General features: G+C 43.9%; 1 protein-coding gene across 1 annotated transcript; it reads right to left on the bottom strand.

Moving 5' to 3' along the window:
- Nucleotides 1-766: 766 nt before the first annotated feature.
- Nucleotides 767-22,234, bottom strand: slc19a1 (solute carrier family 19 member 1). Its single transcript, XM_080720661.1, has 8 exons — nt 22,191-22,234; nt 18,298-19,335; nt 8,679-8,950; nt 7,217-7,424; nt 5,899-6,208; nt 5,133-5,325; nt 3,184-3,325; nt 767-1,611 (listed from the first exon to the last, which is right to left on the bottom strand). The coding sequence occupies exons 2-8, from the start codon at nt 18,619-18,621 to the stop codon at nt 1,408-1,410; spliced, it is 1,653 nt and encodes a 550-aa protein (XP_080576787.1). The 5' UTR covers nt 18,622-19,335; nt 22,191-22,234; the 3' UTR covers nt 767-1,407.
- Nucleotides 22,235-23,656: the final 1,422 nt, after the last annotated feature.

Genomic DNA, 23,656 nt, shown 5'->3' on the forward strand with positions numbered 1-23,656 from the left:
GTACTGTATATCATCGTTGTCGGGTGAAAACCTTGTACGTCCAAAACCGTTCGTTTTGCATGTATCATTTTAAAAACGATTTAAACTAGTGAAAACAGCCGATCTACAAGCACACAACGCCTCGCACCGCGAGGCGTTGTGTGCTTGTCGATCTGCTGTTTTCACTGCTTTTGTGCGACGGCCTTGTACGATGAAGCGGGGCTTTACATTGCGAAAGAACGTACACATTTGAAACTTGGGAGATACGAGGTTTCCACCCGACAACGACGATATCATTATTTTGAAATCTGTAAGCAGAGAAAACCACTCCATCTGCAGACGGCTGCATGATGGGAACAGTTCCCTGGATGACAGAAATCACAGTTCACATACTTCAAGCAGCTGGTTAGAAAAGGAGTTAACTCATTCTGTGCCAGATGCCAAAATGGCTCCAAGGTAGCTGTGCCGAGATTTTGTATGTTTTTCTTTACTATGCAATGAAAAAAAAAGATTTTTTTTTCATAATTTTTTCCCCCACAGAAACAGACACAGTTGTTGTGATTCAGTGGCAAAAAGAATTTTGGCAATCGGACAAATGGTTCCAGAGATAGAGCTGTTTGAATGAAAAAAAGTGTCCATCCACTAGAATGGACACACATGAACACACATTTTCTCAATCAGCTAAACGAGGGAGCGAACACACAAACAGAGAAAAGCATCTCTCTGATCTCAGGTCATTTTGACATCTTTAGAAAAAAAAAAAAAATGATTTTTTTTTTTTTTTCTATGTAAAAAACACAAAAACCGTCATAAGCCGTCATTGGCACACAGGGCTATTGGAAAAAAAACGTCATAAGCAGTCATTGGCACAGAATGAGTTAAGAGGGAGCACGGTGGCGCAGTGGTTAGCTCTTCGCCTCACAGCTAGAAGGTCCTGGGTTCGATTCCCGCCGGGGGACGCTGTGGGTGCTGCGGGCGTGTTTCTCCCTCCGCGTCATCAGCGCCCACACCCTAGGTGGGGTCGGCGATAGGGCCTTTCTGTGTGGAGTTTGCATGTTCTCCCCGTGTCTCCTAGGGTTGATACCCTCACAAAAACATGCAGTAATCCTGGTCTCAATAATGCCTCCCCCTTGCCAGCCGGGGCGCCTTATGGAGGGGAAAGGAACTGGTTGGAATAACGTGTTCCTTCCACGCGCTACGTCCATCCCGGGGAAAATCCCCCCTGTCAGGTGAAAAGAAACAACTTGGACTACTCATGCATTGAAGGAAGCATGAGGTCAGTCCGTTGTCCCCCCAGTTGCGGCAGAGGGAGAGCAGAGCCCAGGATTACATAGGCAATTGGCACTGGGTGAAAATGGGTTGCAAAATTGTGGGATAAAAAATTTTAAAAGAAAGAAAAGGAGTTAAGGCACAGTACTATTGTTTGGGTCAATCCTTGGTTCTTTGTCCGTTAGAAAGCGGTTCTGCCTCAGAGTGTATTGGCACGGGACCAAGCTCTGTGAGTGCGGGCTGGTCAGCGGCTGCCTGTCCCCCTCCTTTGGGTTGGTTTCTATAGTGCCGGACGATCACCACAGCAGCACAAACCAGGTATATGATAGTGAGCACGGTAAAATAAACAAAGTAGATCAGGAACTGTAAAAGAAAAAGAATAAACGGTGTTAGCCCAGTATAAGGAAATTAGGAATAAGAATACTGCATTCTAATAAAATGCACAGTAGCATCTAGCTTAAAGGACCACTTCACCTCAGGGACTACCAGATCTTATTTTATTGTTGTTTGGGACACGATCAACACAATTCTGACAATCCTTATTTTTTGTGTTCAATCTGTGTTTTTAGATATTTTAGTATTTCAGCATTCAACAACAGGTCATATGATGCATGCAACAACAGGTCATATGATACATTTTGATTGTGTCCCAAACAACAACAAAATAAGATCTGGTTGTCCCAGAGGTGAAGTGGTCCTTTAACTTCTGGCATTTGTTAAAGACATTGCTTGTTTTCTTTCTTTGTTGTCTTTGCCAAATTTTCATAACCTGTAAACTATTAATCTTCTATACTTTTTCAGACCTACATACGCGTACAGTTTATTCCAATGACTGTCCCACTGTACAGTACAGTAACACTTACTTACCGTCTGTGTGTCTGACAATAACTACAAAACAAATGGCCAGATGTTCATGAAACTTTGTGGGAAAGATAATTAGGTTGCCCTGAAGAGATTATTAACTGTCGAGCAGAAAAGTTCATAATCAGGATGGATTGTCTTTGAAACCTTATGGGAAAGATCAGTAGGGTTCTCAAAAGAAAGCATTAAAGGAGTAGTTCACCCCCAAAATGACTTTTTTGCTATTGATTACTCAGGCCATGGAGAGTAGAGTTCAATAATATTTTTTGGTTTTTGTCACATTCCTAAGACAAAATTTTGATTCGAGTAAATTTACCCCCATTGATTCCGGATGGTGACCCGTTTCGAAACGGGTCACCATCCGGAATCAATGGGGGTAAATGTATTGTTATCACATTTCTTTCTTAGGAATGTGACAACAACCAAAAAATATTATTGAACTCTACTCTCCATGGCCTGAATAATCAATAGAAAAAAAAAGTCATTTTGGGGGTGAACTACTCCTTTAACGCACTTGTGCCAAAAAGTGCCGAAGATCAAGGTTAAAAATGCCATAATTCGTGATAAATCTCAAGGAATGAGAAAAGTAAAACAAGACATGTTGGTGCGACTAGGGGTTACATCAGCAGATGTAGCTTTTTTTCTACTCTTTAAAAAAAACCTATAAGATCAGAGCGTAAACATGCAATTTAATACAATTTTCGTTTATAACAAAATGCCCAACATAGGGACAATAGAGTAACAAGGTCATGACGTGACTCGCTCATCCCATGGTTCCAAGGAAGTAATTCTCTATGGAGAATAACATTGAGTCATCTTAAAATCGTCGCAATAAGCAATGCGGTCCAAAAATAAGCAAACAGTCTTTGCGATATTGTCGGCGAGGTGGCTCTGTGTGGTTTATGATAGTCAGTCACTCATATTTGACAAACCGCTGGGACACAGTTCTTATATATGAAAAAGGTCTATGGGAATTCAGAATGGGGAAGAAAACCTTGAACCAGGTAGGATGTGTAAATTAAGTCACACTTCACTACTCTATGGGAAGTGGTAAAATTAGTACTACTGTGTTACCTGGCTGTGAACGTCCAGCGCCAGACCCCGCTTGTCAACGATGATGAGGGTGATGATGGTCTTCAGGATGGTCCCCAAGAAGGTGTTGATCCCAAACACCAAGGCACACAGCTCCTTGGTGAGAGACGAAGCTATCTGGAAGCTAAGTACAACATGTATACCATTCAGATGTTATGCACACTGTATATTTCAGTATTGTACTCTCTGTCACAGTATTGGATTTGTAACTGTACATAATGCATTAATTTTTACACTCTTATTTTGAGATGGGGGTCACAATCAAATACATATAAGTTTAGCGGTCCTTGACATGAAATCAATCGACCTGGACCTATTTTATACCTTAGTTTAGTTATTGAAAAACAGCAGATCTACAAGCTCATAGCGCGGCACCGAGTGCCGTGCTATGAGATTGTAGATCTGCTATTTATGAAAAATCTTGACTTTTTTGCAAATCTTTGAATATACATTTGCGAACATTTTGTAACTCAAATATTTGCTTTGGAACAACATTTTGAGATGGGGGTCCGCGGTCACATACATGTAATTTTGGGGGTCCTTGACATGAAAACGTTTGAGAACCACTGATTTAGAAGAACGATTTAGAAGGCATTTATAGAATCGGGTCAAAATATTCAAAGACTTGCATTTTCATGATTTTTCAAAAATAGCAGATCTACAAGCTAAAATAATGGGTTAAAGCAATGGTCTTCAACAGGGGGTCCGGAACCCCTAGGGGGTCCTCAGAGTCACAAAGGGGGTCGTCCAAATATTTGTGTGATTGTCCTTTTTAGCCAGATTCTGAGAACTTTAGACAAAAATAGCAGATCTAAATGCTCAACGCCTCGCAGCAGTGAGCATGTATATCGGCTATTTTCGGCAAAGAGGTTCGATGTAGAGGGGAGAAGTATTGACGGTTCAAGTGGTTAAATATCTGAAAACACAAATTGACATGAATCCAAAATACACTGATGATTGTGCTGTCAAACAATGAAACTATATGGAATCTATGAACAGGTTATGGGGGTCCCTGCTTCATTTCTCTCTCAACGAAGGGGTCCTTGGCCTGAAAACGTTGAAGACCCCTGGGTTAAAGTAATGATGCGTTACAGGTCTAAACGGGTTGATTGTCATGCAAAATGTCATAATCTTGACAGCCCTCCACGCTCAGGGGCGCCGCACCAAATTCTGGGCCCTGGGTACAAGGATGCACTGCGGGCCCCCCATGAATGCTCTTCATAGGGGAGGGGGTTTAACCCATTTTGACTGGGAACACATTATTTTGAGCTTCAACTTTTGAAAAATAGCAGGTCTACAAGCTCACAGTGCGGCACCGAGTGCCACGCTGCGAGCTTGTAGATCTGCTATTTTTGAAAAATCTTTGAATATTTCAAATCCTTCAAAGGTTTTTTTGAAAAACCTATGTTTCTATGTCAGTGGTGTTCAGTCTTTTTCATGTGAAGGACCCCCAAAATGATATGTATTTGTCCACGGAGCGCCATCTCAAAATATTTAGTTCCAGGGACCCCCCCCAGAAGCAAAATTTGAGTTACAAATGTTTGAATAAAAAATACATATATTCAAAGATTTGCACACATTTTCACGACTTTTCAAAAATAGCAGATCTACACGCTCGCTGCAAGCTTGTATATCTGCTATTTTTCAATAGCTAAAGTATAAAATAATTGGTAACATGTCATGTTACCGAACACCCTTTGGATCGACCACCAAAACCTAACCTTAACCCTAACCTCAGTAAAACTATGCCTAAACCTAACCCTAACCTCAGTAACCGTGACGCGGGTGATTATCTAACCTGCCGACGCTGTTCGACCCAACGGGAGTTCGACCTATGGGGCAGTCCCCAAATAATTAAGGCGCCTCTACCTTGGGCCCTAGTAACTCAGTCCCACTTTCCCCCCACTTGTGACGCCCCTGTCCACGCTTACATAGCGATAGGCACCAGGAACTGGTAGAAGCCCCTGAACAGCGCGTAGGACACGTAGCACACCCAGATGTTGTCCGTGGAGCCCATGAGGAGCAGCAGGCCAGCCTGCAGGGCCGTGATGACGCCGATGACCAGCTCCGACCAGACGTTCCAGCGGATCTTCACGAAGCCCGCGGCGAAAGACGAAATCGCACCTGACGAGAGAAACGACACGCTGGTCAGGGAATGGGAGGGGAACAGCCTCTGCCATCATAATGTGTATTTTTTTTGACCCATTTAGGGCCTCAAAAAAACCTAAAAATGTCTTCTAAATCCAAATGGTTTCCTGAAAAACGTATGTTTCTATGATCATTGGTGCTCAAAATATTTTGTTCCAAGGACACCCCCAGAAGCAAAGATTTACTAAAGTTTGCTTTCAAATTATATATATTTAAAGATTTGCTAAAATCTTCACGATTTTTCAAAAATGGCAGATCTGCAAACATTTGTAACTCAAATCCTGGAACAAAATATTTTGAGATGGCGGTCCACGGTCAAATTGAGAACCACTGACATAGAAACATACGTTTTCCAGTTTTTTGGATCGGATTTGAAACCACCTCTGGATGTGGATATCATGTGACCTGCATGTGACCTGTCTGCATTTAGACTATTTAAAAAAAATCGGATTCCACTTTTGATGCGACTCAGATCTGATTCAGGCTAGATTTCAGTGGCAGTGTTAAGCCGTGTAAAGCCGGCCTTACAGTAGCTCCAGGGCATCTCACCTAGCAGCGTGGAGGCAGCCTCCACCCCTCCGTTGTAGACGTGCTTGTTCTCGGTGGCCGGGTAGACCTTGTTCCACAGGATGTGCACGTAGAAGAGCACCAGGTAGTAGCCCGTGGAGTTGAAGATCCACCACGAGGACCAGAGCCTCAGCCGCGGGCTCCCCACCACATGCTTCACCTCACCCAGCATCTGCACCAGTACCGAGTCCCGCCCCCAGGAGGCGCTGGAGCACAGGGAGGTGGGCGAGGAGACCACCACAGGCGGCGGCGACGGCGCGTCCTCGCCGGGCTTCATCTTGTCCAGCTCTGCCTGGCCAAAGAAGTAGCGATTTACGATATTATCGCAATAATCAAAATATCCCCGACATCCATTATCCTGGGGCGGAACATTTGCCAAAAAATTGCTGATCTACAAGTTCACAACTTCATAGAATTCATAGAGAGTAAAAAAAAAGACTATCAAGTACGTTATTTACAAGTCCCTTTTACCAATTATAGAGAGTTTAAGTGGTACCGGATATGCAGCTCAGCATTTTAAAGGTGAATTCATCCCAATGCGTGACAGAGGATGATTTCATGATTAACCAGTAAGACTCCCTAATCAGGAGATAAGCGACCGTCAGGACGCATGTACTGTATGTTGTCTGCAAAAAGCAACCTCATGGTGGCGCTAGAAGAAGGGCATGTGAGAAATCAGGGGCGGGGGTTGTGGTTTGACCGCCAAGGAGTGTGTGTACAAAGTTTGGCATGGATAGGGGCAACGGTGCTGGAGATAAGAGTAGGGCCAAAAGTGTGACGTGATGCGTCACGTCACGTCACGACATACAGAGGGGCTGACTGACTGACGGAGGGACAGCGGGTGGAGGTTTTCATAGTAACTTGTGACCTGACGGTCACAATTCACCCTTTGTCAAGTCCCGCCCGTTGTCCAGCCCCTCTTTGCACCCATTGGTTGGTCTTGGTGGGACAAAAGTCCTTTCTCTCCATCCACTACCATTGAAATTCAGTTGCTTCTTATTGTTATTCTGTGTATTCAACTTATTTTAAACTTGGTTTCAGTAAAAAGGAGCCTCTCAGGTGCAGTATAGTGCCTGTGCATGTTTTTAAATGTTTTTATTTATCCAAAAATGATGTTTTAGCTAATTCAACATAAAAAAGGCAGAACCAGGGTGACACAAGGAAGAAAGAGCCTTCTGGTTGGTCAGTCAGGGACCAATCAGAAGGCCGACAAAGGGTGAATTAAATCTCCACGATATGATTATTGTTGAGTGTTTTTTATCGCGATAAACGATAATAGCGATTGTAGTCCCGTCCCTACCTTGGCCGCCGCCTCCCGGCGGTGCGTGCGGTTGAAGAACAGCGAGCGCTTGGGCCAGGGCAGGCAGAGGGAGAGGAGCAGGCCGAAGCTGACGAAGCCCAGCGACAGGGCGCTCAGCGTGGTGTGGCGCACGTTGCCCAGCGACATGCACAGCTGGCCCAGCACCGAGCTGCTGAACACGCCGATGAGGAGGGCCGAGCGGGAGTACCTGAACAGAGAACAGGGCTGTCACGATTATGTTTTTTTTTTTTTTTTCTACGATTTTGCAACACATTTTTTCACCCAGTGCCAATTACCTAACCTGTAATCCTGGTTTCTGCTCTCCCTCTGCCGCGCCTGGGGAGACAACAGACTGACCTCATGCTTCCTTCAGTGCATGAGTAGTCCAAGTTGCTTCTTTTCACCTGACCGGGGGGATTTCCCCGGTATGGACGTAGCGCGTGGGAGGAACACGTTATTCCAACCAGTTCCTTTCCCCTCCATCAAGCGCCCCGGCTGGCCAGGGGGAGGCATTATAGAGACCAGGATTACTGCATGTTTTTGTGAGGGTATCAACCCTAGGAGACAGTTTTTTGGCATACATCAAGGCTATTGAACACCCTTTACATCCGAGTGTTTGTTAAAATAATATTGAACCAATGGAAAGTAGTAAAAAGGGCTTGGGACAAAACCTCCTAACTCCACACTTTCTGCAAAACCAGCTAACTCCACCCGATTGGCCCTCTCTTTTTTTCATAAATATGTGCTATTGAACACCCTTTACATCTGTGTGTTGGTTAAAATAATATTGAACCAATGAAAAATAGTAAAAAGCCCTTCGGTCAAAACCTCCTAACTCCACTTGAGCTAATTTTCCCGAAAATGAACATTTTGGAGCAGTGTTGTTTTTGACAGCAAATTTTTATTTAGTTTTAGTCATAGTCTTTTGAATAAAATGTAATTTAGTTTTAGTCATAATTTAGTCACCTGAAAAGTCTTAGTTTTAGGCGACTAAATTTACAGTTGATTTAGTCGACTTTATTTTGGCAGGCCTTGATGGCATCGTAATGACTGATTTTACACTTGGTTTTGTGCTGAAAATAGCAGATCTACAAGATCGCGACGCGTTGTGAGCAACCAAACATAAAATTACTCTTCTCCACTAGTCCCTCCCTAACGTTTTAGTCTAGTTTTTATTTTGTTGACGAAATTGTCGATATATTTAGTCTTAGTTTTAGTCATCACAGCTTAATTTTTATTTAGTTTTTATTTAGTTTTCGTCAGTGAACAAAAAAAAACATTTTGTCATAGTTTTAGTCGACGAAATCTACACCGGTTTGGAGTTTTGGCCCGACAGCAGAGATATTCTGTTCCGATTGTATTGCACTGTGTACATTTCTGCTTTGGCAATGTAAACGTATGTTTTCTCATGCCAATAAAGCCCTTGGAATTAAATTAAATTGAATTGAATTGAATCGAGTACCCGGCGGCGCGCTGGTAGAGCTCCGGCCTGACCAGGGAGAAGATGTAGGAGGAGTAGGCCACGCGCGACGCCATGGTGATGCCGTAGAAGAACTCCATGAACTGCATCTCCAGCATGCTGGAGCCCAGCAGCAGCAGGAGCCACACGGCCACCTGGCTCAGGCTCTGGATGATCAGGACGGGCTTGTAGCGGAGGTAGTCCGTCAGCAGGAAGATGGGCACCTGCACAGCCATGTAGGAGTAGGACAGCACCGGGCTGATCTCGTTGGTTACCTGGGAAAACACAAGAGCATGGCAAGGGAATTAATTCAATTAGAAAAGATCATTCTCACACCACTCATTGTGCTATAGCACAGGCCAGGGTTTTCAAAGTGGGTGACGGGGCACCCTGGGGTGCCACGACGGCAGTCCAGGGCTGCCGCGAGATCATTTGATAATATTTTGAATTTATTTGGAGACATCGGGATTATCTTGTGAAATGATTTTGGTTTTACTACCTTGTCAGTTTCCTCACCAGTAATGTGATGGTCCGACATGCCAGTTATAAAATTAAAAGTTTTTGTTATTCTCTCAGGTCTATTTGTAAACAGGGTTAGGGTTTTCCTATCTGATTTATTATCCCAATTAAAATTTGTATCGCCAATAAGTAGAATTTCCTTTTTGCTGTGACATTCTTTAAGCATGGTCTGTAGGTGCTCGTAGAACAAACTGTTGGTTGAAGGTGGTCTGTATAAACGAAGAACGAATAATTAAAGACATCTCTGGGGACAGTGTGATATTCACCCCAATGCATTCAAAATCTGTTTCACGATATGACCATTCAATGAGACTACATTTAATTGTGTTTGTGTGTGCACGTGTGCATGTGTGCCTGTGTACATTGTCATTTTATTATCTTGCTGTTGGTAGTCATGGTTGCCAGTTCCCACCTGACCTCATGTGGGAGTTCAGACTGATCCAGACCATGCTGAGTGACTGCTAGCTTGCATAACATCTTCAGGCTGGGATTTAAGTCTAGGATGTACAGGTCACCAGAAGTGAGGTAGTTTACTGTGCGTCCTCCATGGATGATAATATAATCTCCCACCATGCAACAGCACATCCTACACATCCCACAGGGACCTTTCCCCTTGGGCTCGACCTGCTTCCAGGAAAAGGTCACTGGACTGAATTCCCACAGATCATTTAAGCGCTGGGGCCCATTGCAGCCACCAAATATGTACAGCTCTCCATTGTAGGCAAAGGCTGAATGATAACAGCGTCTTTCTGGAATAAGGTGTCTAGAAGGCATGCTCAGCCAGCAGTTGGTCTCTGTGTCAAACACTCTGATGCTGTTGCAGTAGCCACCGCCACCCCCACATCCCCCAAATACAAACATCTTTGTCCCGATGGTGGTGGCAGAGTGACCTGCTGAAGGAGGTGGTGTAATTCCTCTGGTGTTAATTAAAGACCAGACCATTATGCTGGTGTCCAACTTGTACATATCATTAGTACGTCCAGTCAGCTGGGTGACTCCTCCAAACACATAAATTACCTTCTCAAGGACACAGGCTGAGTGGTAACACCTTGCTCCTGGAATAGTCCCAGCAATAGTGGGTTTGGACCAGCTGTGGGTGTCAACATCAAAGGCATAAAGCACATTGCAGTAAGGATACCCACCCCAGATGTAGGCTGTTTCTTCTACCACCACAGCTGTGTGGCCCCAGCGTCCGGAGGGAACCTCAATGGGACTTTGTCCTCTTCCATTTGTCACTGGGGGCAACTTCCTCCAACGCAAAGACAATGTGTTGAAGATGTGGACTTCGATCTGATCCCCGTTGTTCAGGGAGCTATGGTATCCTCCAAATGAGTACAGCTTGTGTCCGACTACCACAGCAGCATGGGTGGACTCTTTAGGTCCTCCTTTCAGATGTATCGTCCAGTGAATCATTTCACACAATAGCACCACGATGAATCAGTTCAACTAATTTACAATAGAGGTTATACGAATGTAGGGCGATTTGATCCTAAAAATTGCTGAATGGCAATGTGTTTTAAAATAAAACACATTTATAGGAACATATTGGAGGTGATGACGATGTTGTGATGACATTCCTTATTGACATCATTACATGGAATATAGCTAATGACGCTACAGCAAAAACTATTATTGGAAACATGTTCTGTCAGTACCAGTACCAGTAAGACTTCCTAATCGGGAGATAAGCGACCGTCAGGTCGCAGCATGATTTTAGGGCAGAATGTGTAGGAGCAGTGTCCAAAAATTTGGTTGAAAAAAATCGGCCTGATGGTGGCGCTATATGGGACATCCATATTGATGAGATGAGTGTAGACATACTGTGTACCGATTTGTGTGATTTTAGGGCAAAAATTGTAGGAGCAGTGTCCAAAAATGTGTTTTAAAAAATCGGCCTGAAGGTGGCGCTATATGGGACAGATCCATGTTGATGACATGAGTGTAGACATACTGTGTAGCGATGTCAGTGATTTTAGGGCATAAATTGTAGGAGCAGTGTCCAAAAATGTGTTTTGCAAGAATCGGCCTCATGGTGGCGCTAGAAGAGGGCCATGTGAGAAATGAGGGGTGGGGTCTCCGCGCCGCCGAGGCGGACGAATAGGTACCGGCCCCGGCTCTCCCGGTCGCTCCTAGCCCGAGTTACGGCATTTTAGGTGCGCTGCAGTGGCAGGGGGTCCTCCACTGGGGGCGCCACCACTTTTGCATCCGTTCTGGAGCACCAGGAGTGGGTGGTCCCCGGGAATTCCCTGTGAGCAGCCCCGTTGGGGTGGTCATTTGGTCATTTTTGACGCTACAGCAAAAACTATTATTGGAAACATGTTCTGTCAGTACTACTAGTCCTTACCCGTTCAAAGATATGAGCTCCGAAATGATGTGCAGTGTGTGGGTTATGGGATGTGCACTGTGCACACGGTATATGAGGGATGGAAAGTAACTTTAACTGGTACTTGCATGATAATATGTAGGAGCATCAATGTAAGAAATACCCGTTTCGTTTAATGGCTATGTGTGTGTGTGTGTGTGTGTGTGTGTGTGTGTGTGTGTGTGTGTGTGTGTGCAGCGGTTTGGACCGTGAGACCATCCGCAGAGTGGTCTGTGTTTCTTTTTGAGAGGGTCGGTCCGCCTGAAAAACGCGTTTTGGAACAAAACGGTTACGTTTTGCGCGTTTGTGACGCCCTCTACGGGTCGAATTGGAAATGCTTCTGGGGATTCGTTGAGTAAGCCACCCGCAACCTGTGGCAGAAATTCAGTGTTGACTCGACGTTTTGTTTGTGATTTATGGCTATTGTTTGCAAAACGGGCCCCTCCCGCTAACTTTGGAGGCCCGTTACGAACGAACGGTATGGACTATCAAAATATCCCTTGACTATGTTCATTGCATGGGTTCAGAGATCATGTGTACCCATTTTCGTGACATTTGAAGAAAATATGTAGGAAAAGGAGCAAAAAGTGTGTTTTGGAGAAAATTCAAAATGGCGGAAAATCTATCCTGACGCAAATGGGCGGGGCCTATATCGGGAGATGCGTATTGACCCAAGGAATCCAGGGAAAAAAGAATTTTAATGTTCCGACTTACGGTTCAAGAGTTACAGGCCGAAACGTAAAGTGGACTGTTATAGCGCCACCATGAGGCCAACTGACAAAGTTATTTTTTATTTAATCCTTGATATCATTATAAATCTCCTCTCAGAGTTTTGTAACTGTAGCCCCTATGGTTTGCGAGAAAAAAAATATTGAATGTGAGTTTTTGCGATTCCCATTATAAGTCAATGGGAAAAATGTATTCACTAATAAATTAATATCAATTAAACGATTTGTGAAAGTGAAAAAAGGGCTTCACAGTTATGTCAGGTGTGTTCATATGCTATTGGTGATGCGATTTCAGATCAATTGCTCCAGCCACTGAGGAGAAACGCTGTGACAGACACTCACTCAGACAGACACTCACTCACTCACTCAGACAGACAGACATTCGCTAAATTATATGTTAGATGACACCAGTATGACACCATTCATCCATATGTGTGCATATTGAGATGAAGACACACTGCATTGAGAGGTAGAAAGGCAACACCTCCCTGCTCGTCTCTTATCCAACTATAAATTATGGAAATATCCGCCCGTCCGTCCGTCCATCCGCCCGTCCGAGAGTGTGTGCGCTGATGTCATCCAATGGGAAAACCATTGGGAAAACACATAGTGACGTCATCCTCACCATAAAAGCCAATGAGGGATTAACATTCTTGGTGACGCCACCATCAATATGTGCGACCTGATATAAATGTAAAGGGTGATGTCATAATATTGAGGCATGAGGCATACAGTATATAACGGCCATGAGAGGGGCGGTCCATGCACATAGCATATAAGGGTGTGACGTTGGTTAGTGCATATGACCTTCATGCAGACGGTGAGTGGTTCAAACCCTGCCTAGGCAAACGTCAGCAAGGGGGAGAAGATGACAGCCACCTCATGGCCTCCCCTAAGTCAGTGGTTCTCAACCTTTTCAGGCCACGACCCCCAAAATAATCATATTTTAAAAGGGGACCCCCCACCCTGACAAGCACTAAGATTTGAGGCATTACATTTTGTATAACACAGTTCTAGTGAAAATAGACGATCTACAAGCTCACAGCGCGTCGATGTGTTCAGCTATTTTCGGCATGCAGCACGTCGTACGACAAATTCTAAGTCAGCCTTTACTTGGTCTTGGAAGATGTACGTTACTGTTGGACGAGGACAGGAGGCGATGCACTGAGCGCACACAGCGCTGCCCGACGCTAAATAAACATTTACTGTAAAGACAAGATGCGTTCAAGCGGCGTGATTACATACAGAGACTGAGTGAATACAAAGACAAGCCAACGAGCGCCGCTCACAAACGCCAGAATGAGCGCGCTCAACAACAACGCGGTCAAGCGGAAATAAAGAACGGTCCGTTCACGTTCGCCCAAAATAAGAACGAGTTTGTGAACGATCGTTCATAGAACGTGTTGAGGCACAACACTGTACCCAGCATCACCAAACAGTCCAGACAGACTGTACAGTTGCTGGGAGCAAGAAGTGGGTGCTAGGAGCAGGGGTGTCACACCAAATTCTGGGCCCTGGGACTGGTACTTTAACTATTGAAAAATAGCAGATATAGCAGCAGCAGGTATTTGGCCACGGAACCCCATCTCAAAATACTTTGTTCCAGGGACCACCCCACCCCCCCATAAGCAAAATTTTATTTACAGATGTTCGCTTAAAAAATACATATATTCAAAGATTTGAACACATTTTCACGACTTTTCAAAAATAGCAGATCTACAAGCTCACAGCGCGGCACAAAATATTTAGTATCATTTTAAACTTGAAGTACAACGTTATTTTCAGTCAGTTCTAACCAAAATGGCTATTATCTCAACGTTTTCCTCGCAACATAATCACTAAAATATCGTCACTGTCGGGCAGAAACCTCGTAGATTCAGAAACACTGTGCTATAGCACTTGTCAGACTTTATTCCATCCATCTTTCGCTTCCTAGGTAAACTTTATTTTGCCACGCTACTCCTCCCACAGTTTTGGTGGCACGCACTTGGGCCATAATATGTCAAATCGACCTCTTCATCGGGAATCGATTCCTTGCATTTTGCTAAGAGATGTTACATATTGTTTAATTTATATACATTTATTCGTGAATACATTTTCTCCGTTGACTTTAATTACATTTTTTACTTTTCTCAAATATGGAGATGACTGACATCAAAGGCCACATGAGACTGACACAGTATGTCCATATATGGGCATTCTCAAGGCAACCACACTTTAACTTCCAATTGCATCTTCTAGTTTAAGTTAATAATAATTAAGTTGGCATAATTAATAAGTTCACATCATGTCCTCTGCCAGTACCCGGGCCCGCCCTGAGAAACTAATGATCCTTCCAGCAGAGTCAATTCTAAGAGACACCGCCTGAGTCAAAGAAGTCAAAGAATCCTAATCACAGTCCCAAAGCCGAAAGCAAACACTCATTCATCATTATTCACTGACCAGCTGAAAGCATCCTGAACTGATATCCAATTTCTACAAAAAGGTGATTCATTGGGTATTACACAATACTGCTGGTGGAGCCAGGAGACATTTTGACTGTGATTGTTACGTCATATTCTACAAGGCCTGGACAGTGATGTAGCCTGTTGCATATGTGAAATTAATTCCACATAGTCCAATTGATTCCATATAGTTTCACTGTTTGACAACATGATCATCAGTGTATTTTGGATTCATGTCAATTTGTGTTTTCAGATATTTAACCACTTGAACCGTCAATACTTAATAAACTTGACCTTTCACTCTGTACTTGGTGTGCTCCTTTCCCCCATCTACACCAAACCTCTTTGGCGAAAATAGATGATCTACAAGCTCACAACGGCGTTGTGAGCTTGTAGATATGCTATTTTTGGATAACGTTCTCAGAATATGGACACTAGTTCAAGTGGCTGATATAAAAGAGAAAAAAGGTTTCTATCACACAAAGATTTGAAGGGCCCCCTGTAGTAACTCTGGGGTCCCCCTAGGGGTCCTGGACCCTCTGTTGAAGACCCCTGCTCTAACATCTCAGTCTCCTGACTTCCTTTCTGCACTACACCTGTTGTCATAGAAACCGCAGACTCTTGCTTCATATCATAACCTCCAGATTGTTTTTCTACACACAGAACAAAGACAACACATAATTACCTTGGCATTTCCTGCCTATTGCAATGGTATTTGATTGTGTATTTCTGTTCTACCAAACTTGTCAAACCAGCACCTTAGGATTTGAGTGCGATCCTACATGTCTGCCAAGTTGCTTGTTTGGTAACAATAATCATACTTAACAGCCTCAGTTCTGTGTAGTTACTAATTTTTAAGTACGTTTTAATGTAGTTAATCACATAGCATGAAAAAAGTCACATTTCATATTGGACCTAAATACAACTAACCTTAAAATATTACAGCTTATTTGTTCTTCATGTTCTTACTCAACATCTTGCCATTGAGTGTAAAACTCAAACAATCTTTTAATACCTTCACTTGATCACTTTGTAGGAATGTGAACTTTGACCACATGGCTCTGCATGCTCATTCATTAAGTCTTAGGGCTAATGAGTGCAGTGCCCTGCTGTGCACTCACTCACTCACTCTCTCACACACACACACACACACACACACACACACACACACACACACACACACACACACACACACACACACACACACACACACACACACACACACACACACACACACACACACACACACACACACACACACACACACACACACACACACACACACACACACACACACACCTGAAATACCTAGCAAGTACAGTATGGTAAAAAAAAAGATTCAAATCTCTGCCAACATAACCAAAAATAGAATCAATACCGAAAAGTTGCCAAAATAACTGGCTCAGCCAGAACGGGTTCACATACCAAGTGCTCCTTGGGAGCACGAGAAACCGGGTTCGATACAACTACTTGTCTCACACGTCTCTCCTCTATCTCTCTCTCCTCTATCTCTGCCCTTGGTTTCCCATCGCTCTACATTGACCTATATGAAATAAACAACCAAAACAGAACTTCAACAACAAACAAAGATGTTTGTCACTCCCGCGTGCGAGAGACCGCGGTCTAGGGTTTACAGCCAGAAACGCAATAAGAGTCAAGTCGTCTTTGGCAGTGAATGTATTAAGTCCAGGGGTTTTCCAACATTTTTTGGCCAAGGACCCCTTAGCTGAGAGAGAGATGAAGCAGGGACCCCCTCAACATATTGTCTAAATAAATGTGTGATGCAGATTTTCATCGATTTCACTGATAGATTCATAGGCTTGTTTGACTGCACTGTGATGAGTCTATGTTGGATTCGTGTTAGTAAACTTGACCTTTCCCTCTGTACTTGGTCCGCTCTTTTTTACCAAACCTATTTGCCGAAAATAGCCGATCTGCAAGCTCTCAACGCCTCGCAGCGTTAGGCGTTGAGAGCTTGTAGATCTGCCATTTTTGGCAAAATGTCCCATCAGAATAGGGACGCGAGGGTTCAAGTTGTTAATTTAAAAGAATTATCCTATCACACAAAGATTTGGTGGCCCCCCTGTAATAACTATGAGGACCCCCTAGGGGTCCCGGACCCCCTGTTGAAGACCCCTGTATTAAGTATAAATCCAGCTTTAGGATCATTAATGCTAAATATAAAAACTGTTCTCACAGTGCATACTAAGTAATATACATTGTAGTGGGGGAAGTGGGCTATGGTGCTCCTTGAGGATTGGTTGAAATATGCTACTGTTACAGAGCTCTGAAAAGTTGAAAACGCAGCAGTAACATTATCTAGTGGAGCGTTAAGATGAAAATGCGTGTCCATGCATGCATTTCAAGCATGTGTGAGAAGGGTGGGGGCTGGCTGGCGTGTACCTTGACTTGGGCAATGTACAGGGCCAGGGTACAGTACAGTACCGTACTGTAAAGTAGTATTTGACTGGATCAGTGAGAAATGCATCCGCACTGGCTCTTTGGTTACATCACGAGAAGGGCAAAGATTACATTCATGGTCTGCTTTTGGGCACATATGAGCATAGTTTGTGTGTGTGTGTGTGTGTGTGTGTGTGTGTGTGTGTGTGCGTGTGCGCACGTGTGCATGCACAAATCATCTACTGTACACTGCAAAATCCTCTGTTAATTCAACTCTGAATTTGTACAAATGGAACCAAATGGAACCATAACTTCAGATTGACCCTGTGTCCATTTGGTTCCAACTATTATTGTGACTGCCAGCCAGGTCGCAAGTTACTATGAAAACCTCCACCGGCTGTCTGTCAGTCAGTCCCTCCGTCTGTCCGTCACGTCACGTCACACTTTTGGCCCTACTCTTATCTCCGGCACCGTTGGCCCTATCCATGCCAAACTTTGCACACACACTTCTTGGCTGGCAAACCACAACCTCCGCCCCTGATTTCTCACATGCCCCTGTTCTAGTGCCACCATGAGGCTGCGTGTATACATGCGACCTGACGGTCGCTTATCTCCCGATTAGGGAGTCTTACTGGTTTATCTGATTAACCGCTGGAATCTTCTTAAGGACCCCTGGGGGTGTCATTAGTTGAGACCAGACCCCACGTTGAGAATTACATGATACACGCTCTCCCATTTACTGTAGGCTACATCAGTGGTTCTCAACCTTTTCAGGCCGCGACCCCCAAAATAATCATATTTGCTGATACCCTCTATCCACAACTTTCCAACATCCCATCGTGCATTGCGCAGAAGTTGCACAGAGCTTCCGGCGCCGCAGCCGAGTGTGATCTACAAGCTCACAATGGCTGCATCTGCGACGCAACGTGAGCTTGTATCTCTGCTATTAACCGGAAGTGTGGTGCAAAAAATTCTCCACTAAATTCCCGCGGAAAGAGGTGGATACACTTAAACTGTATGTTGGTTTGTTTACTGTCGAGTGAGAAAACAATGTTGCACATTAAGCCAATCATCTGGGGAGACCCCCCTAAAATCATTTGGCGACCCCCCCCCCACGGGGGGTCTCGACCCACAGGTTGAGAACCACTGGGTTTACATCACTGACTGACCTGCTCCCTGGTGAAGTTCTTCTCCGGACTGAGCAGGTTGGGCGTTATGAAGGGCTCCCCGGGCTTGATGGACGCCATGAAGCCGTAGAAGCACAGGAACACCACCGTCCAGTGGGACGTCCGGCGGTTCTTGGCATCCTCCTCCGTCAGAGGAGACGCGGCGGCCTCCTCCTCCCCCGCCGTAGCGGCGGCGGCGGTCTCTGGGTCTACGTCTCGCTCTCCTCCCAGGTCCACGTGCGGCGTGGTCTCCTTCGGGTCCGTCTCTCTTTCCTCCTCCTCGTCGCCCGACCTGTCCCCGCCCTCTGGGGCCTCGTCCTCCGCCATTTTTGTCGGGCTACGTTTGTGTCAAGTCCCTTTGCGCTGACCAAAGCCCGCTTTCCACTGCAAGGTGGAACCGGAACTTTCAGGAACCTGAACCTATTTTTCTGGTCCTGGTTTTGTTTCCATTGCGCACAGCACCGGTTTCAGACGAGGTTCCTGGAACCTTTTTTCTGTCCTGCTCCTGAGGTAGAACTAAACTTGGAGTTCTGGGAACCTACGGGCGGGGCCAGTAGCGCTGCTGCTCTTTTTTTGGGACCTTCCCGGTTAGTTCTGGTTATATGGAAACGTAAGCGGAACTTGGTTCGCGGAACTTCACAGGTTCTCGAAAGTTCTGGTTCTAGTTCTGGGCGGGCCCTACAGCGGAAATGGGGCTTAATTAACATGTGAAGTTCTGTTTTACAGGAGTCGAGTTTGCTGGCTCTCAGACTGGAAGTGTAATTAATTAATCACAAAGAAAAGGTTTGGGTTTTTGGTTCAATCTTTCCACCCTTTGCTCATGTCTGATGCCATGACTATCTGGCGTCATGCAGGGTTAATATGGAGGCAGGGCGATAACGGATCATGTCACAATGACATGAAAGGGAAGTTAAACTGCTACATGCAGCTTTTACATGTACGGGAGAGGGCTGTTGACCTTTGCTCCATTCCACGCCGTGACAACAATGATTGAAAGCAAGCTAGCCATCAGCTGGTGGGGGGTCTCATGTCATTGTGACCCTGTAAAAACAAAAAACAAAGATGTCGATTAGTCAGTCATATGATGGCCAACATGGGAACTCTGCATTATGTGTGTCTGTTTTGACACATTTGGCTCTAGCTCTCAATTACTGTTGCACCGTCATCATCACTTGTAAGTATGTAAGTGTATACAGTACGTACATAACGTATGTACACACTTATTTACATGTTTTAGATTATATCTACAGCTAAATGTTATTTCTTACTTGCACGAGAGACTGTGATAGCAGGGGTTGACACTATGGTCTATCGGGAAAGTACAGGTCATGTTCTACTTGCCCAAAGGTCATGCCCACTTGCCCGAAAAGTATGATTGAATAATATGACTATGGGTTCACACCTAGTTTGTATTTTTAGTTTATATATGAGTGTAGCAACAGTGAAGTGTTGTGTTCATAGACGGTTGTGTCCCCGCACAAACAAGCACTTGCCCGGTCGGGCAACCTGAAAGTGAACTTCACCTGCCCTAAAGTTTTATTTACCTGCCGGGGGCAGGTGGGCAAGCCTTAGTGTCAATGCCTGGTGATAGTCTCTGCCTCATTTGTATTTCTCTTTTGAGCATAGTCCAGCTATTTTTTAACTGCAGCTTGTACATTTCCTCCTTTCTTTTACACCTGTAAACTTATAATGTGACATAATCTTGAAGTTAAAGTTAAAGCAGCAGTTCACAAAGTGAATCTCACCACTTCAAGTCTTTGGTATGTATGTCACACACTGAAAGAACACATTAACACAATCACACTACTGTGTTGTGCAGAGTTATGCATGCCTGTTATGAAATGCAAGTTGCAACCCTCTATTCCAGGGGTCTTCAACAGGGGGTCCTCAAGAGTTACTACAGTGGGTCCTCCAAATCTTTGTGTGGTAGAAACTTTGTTCTTTCTTTTTTTTCTCCTTTTTTAATATTAACCACTTGAACCCTAGCGTCCATATTGGGAGAACTTTGCCAAAAATAGCCGATCTACAAGCTCACAACGTTGTGAGCTTGTAGATCTGCTATTTTCGGAAAAGAGCTTTGGTGTAGAGGGGAAAAAGAGCAGACTAAGTACAGAGTGAAAGGTCAAGTTTATTAAGTATTGATGGTTCAAGTGGTTGAATATCTGAAAACACAAATTGACATCTATACTATAATTTTGCGAATGTCTGTCTGAGTGAGTGTCTGTCTGTCTGTATGAAACAGCGTTTCTCCTCGGTGGCTGGAGCAATTGATCTGAAATCGCATCACCATCAGCATATGAACACACCTGACATAACTGTGAAGCCCGTTTGTCACTTTCACAAATCGTATGCTGTATAATAGCATTTTTATGGTGTATCTATATCTATTTAGCCTACAGTACCTTTTGTGACCACACATGTTAAGGGAGGGGCGCTGTTGTTCAGGCCATGCACAATCACACACAAACCCACACACACACACGGGGGGGGGGGAGTGTGTGTGTGTGTGTGTGCAGGCGGGCAGGCAGGCGGGCGGGCGGGCGGGCGGGGGGGGGGGGGGGGGGGGTTAGCCATTAAACGAAACGGGTATTTCTTACATTGATGCTCCTACATATTATCATGCAAGCACCAGTTAAAGTTACTTTCCATCCCTCATATACTGTATGCACAGTGCACATCCCATAACCCACACACTGCACATCATTTTGGAGCTCATATCTTTGAACGGGTAAGGGCTAGTGAATCCAAAACAGACTGATGGTTGTGCTGTCAAACAATGAAACTACCGTATATGGATTATCTGGGGGTCCCTGCTTCATCTCTCTCTCGGCTAAGGGGTCCTTGGCCTGAAAACGTTGAAGACCCCTGCTCTATTCCCAACTTTAAGAAGAGGTCACACATCCTTCCATAAAACTGGAATAAATGTTGACCCCATCTAAGGAGCTTATGAATATGGATGCACCATCGACTCATTCATCATAATATACAAAAAAGTAAGATGAGGCAATATTGCACTAATTCACACTCAATTAATCCACCTTTTCATATAAAGCAATCGTTCTTTGGAATTCCAATCATTAAAAATCACTCACTTGCAAGCTTTTACAGTAACCTTCTCAAGTGAAATCATGGATTAAACCACATCAAACTCGCCATTAACTCAAGGCTGAAATTGATTTCATATACATGCATTTACCATAATGTTCCTGACTATATCCACAACATGAGAGGATAAAGTCCTCTGTTTCTTTATTTTCAAGTCTTGCACTGTGATGTACTGTGTACAGCTTGATAGTTCTGTACAATGTCTCGGTCAAATAAACAGAATAAAATAAATAGTACACTGAAAAGAAATAGAAAAAAACAAGTAATAATTAGGATATGTATTAAAAATACTAATAATTAAAATACATTTAAACAGCAGTTGTGTAGCATTATAACTGAACCTAATGACACCATAAAGAGGTTACACAATTAAGTCATTTGGTAACCAAGTTGGCATCACAACTCTATGGTTGGCACTTGGCACACGTGTTTTTAGCTTCCTGCTGACTGACACAGACACGGGTCTGCATAGCATGCAAAACAAAGCACCGATCATGTGTTTTTGCATTGTTGGTATGTCGACACAACAGCCTCTTCGACTTAACTCTGCAGCTAATGATCAGTGATCACAGGGTCCAGCGTTGTGATCCAGGTACAAAAGAATGTCGTTATTGACAAAGCTAGTAAGCTAACTCATGTCAAAAGGAGTCACACTAAGCAGCATTTTCACAGTTTAACTGCCTTTACTTAAACGTCATTTGGAACAGGCTAAATTGCAGCAAGCCACAGTGAGCTTGCATTGTTTTGATATGACTTTACAGAAAAGACCAAGGAATGGAGTTTGATCCTACCTTAGAGGAGCACTACCAGCGTTGCTGCAAACAGTCCATTGAGAGGGCGCAGAAACCAGCAGAGAGTGAGCAGACAGTGCTTCACTGTTCCCCGTGTTGCATTTTGGGATATGTAGTGTGTGGCACTCACTGCCGTGTCGTTAGTATCAATGAGACTGGTGCCCTCTGTTGGACGTTTTAAGCAGTGGTGGAAAAATGTAATAGTTAAAGTATCACTGCAATTTAGAAATACTCTGTTACAAGTAAAAGTCAAGAATTCTAAATGTACTAGAGTAAAAGTAGGCCTACAAGCAATCATTACCCACACAATAAACTATCAATCAAACAGGGTCATCAATCATGTCCCCCAGGCCCAGGACTTCAAACTAGCAAAAGTAACCGCCCTGCACAAAAAAGGCAGCTAACTAGACCCTGGCACTACCGTCCAATTTAAAATTTTAGTTCCATCTAAAGTAATGGAAACCATAGTCTACAAACAGGTTGCAAGGTATCTTGACTAGAACAAATTGCTTTATGAGGTCCAATCTGGCTTCAATCCCATTCCACCGACACATGTGACATGCCTTCTCTAGGCCTAGTTGAATGATGTGAGGTGGACTATGGAAAATATTGCGGCATGGTCATGCTGGACCTCCAGAAGGCATTTGGCCCTGTAGCACTCTATTCTGATCGGTCTTGATAGCGCAGCAGTGAGATGGATGCAATCTTACGTGGTGAGAAAACAGGTGGTAGAGGTGAACGGAACAACAACACGGGTAAAACCAAATCCATCCTCTTTGGGTCAAATCATAACCTCTGCAAAGTCAACTTCACAATCAAAGTGGGTGACACTGTAATAACAAGAAAAGAGCATCGTAGAATCCAATCTTTCCAGTGACAAAATTACTATCCAACTAACCAACAAATTTGCTTTATTTTTCTTGTCTTTTGTTCTACGACTGTTTTTTTCCATTGATTATATCCTTTGCATAGTACTGTGTTCTGTCTGTCATTCAATGTTATACACGTTTTTTTTAAGATCTCCAATGTAAATAGGCTGTTTAGTTGACATTGTACCAGTGAACTGTATACTGTCATGAAACTGTACAAAACAAAGCTCACAGTGTAGGTTTTATTCATTCCTGAGGGAAAGTTTAGAGATATGCTTGTAATTTGGTTCAGGCTAAATATTATATTGACAGATGTCAAATAGGCCTATAGATGTCAAGTAGGCCTAGATCATATTGAATGTCACTTGCCACACATCAATAAAATACTGTAATGATGAAAAATCAAGTTCAATATGTAATCAGTGTTAGTCCAATCAATGTAGTAGGCCTACATTGATCATGTGAATTTCAATTTCAAAGCTGTGTTATTACTGTATTGAAATAGAACTACACTGCATTGAAATTGGATTAAACTTGCAGTAGGAGTACATACTGGTAGGCTGCAGTAATTCTTACCCTACCCTACCCTGTTGACCG

Source organism: Nannobrachium achirus (genome assembly GCF_963921795.1).
Source record: "Nannobrachium achirus genome assembly, chromosome: 24".
NCBI lineage: Eukaryota > Metazoa > Chordata > Actinopteri > Myctophiformes > Myctophidae > Nannobrachium > Nannobrachium achirus.

What these genes read in the sequence shown, in the direction of transcription:
- slc19a1 (XM_080720661.1), bottom strand. Translation starts at nt 18,621, where the DNA reads ATGGCGGAGGACGAGGCCCCAGAGGGCGGGGACAGGTCGGGCGACGAG. An exon ending in AGAACTTCACCAGGGAGCAG is followed by an intron (nt 8,951 to 18,297) that starts GTCAGTCAGTGA and finishes GTGTTTTCCCAG; the next exon opens with GTAACCAACGAGATCAGCCC. An exon ending in TTCCTGGTGCCTATCGCTAT is followed by an intron (nt 3,326 to 5,132) that starts GTAAGCGTGGAC and finishes TGTTGTACTTAG; the next exon opens with CTTCCAGATAGCTTCGTCTC.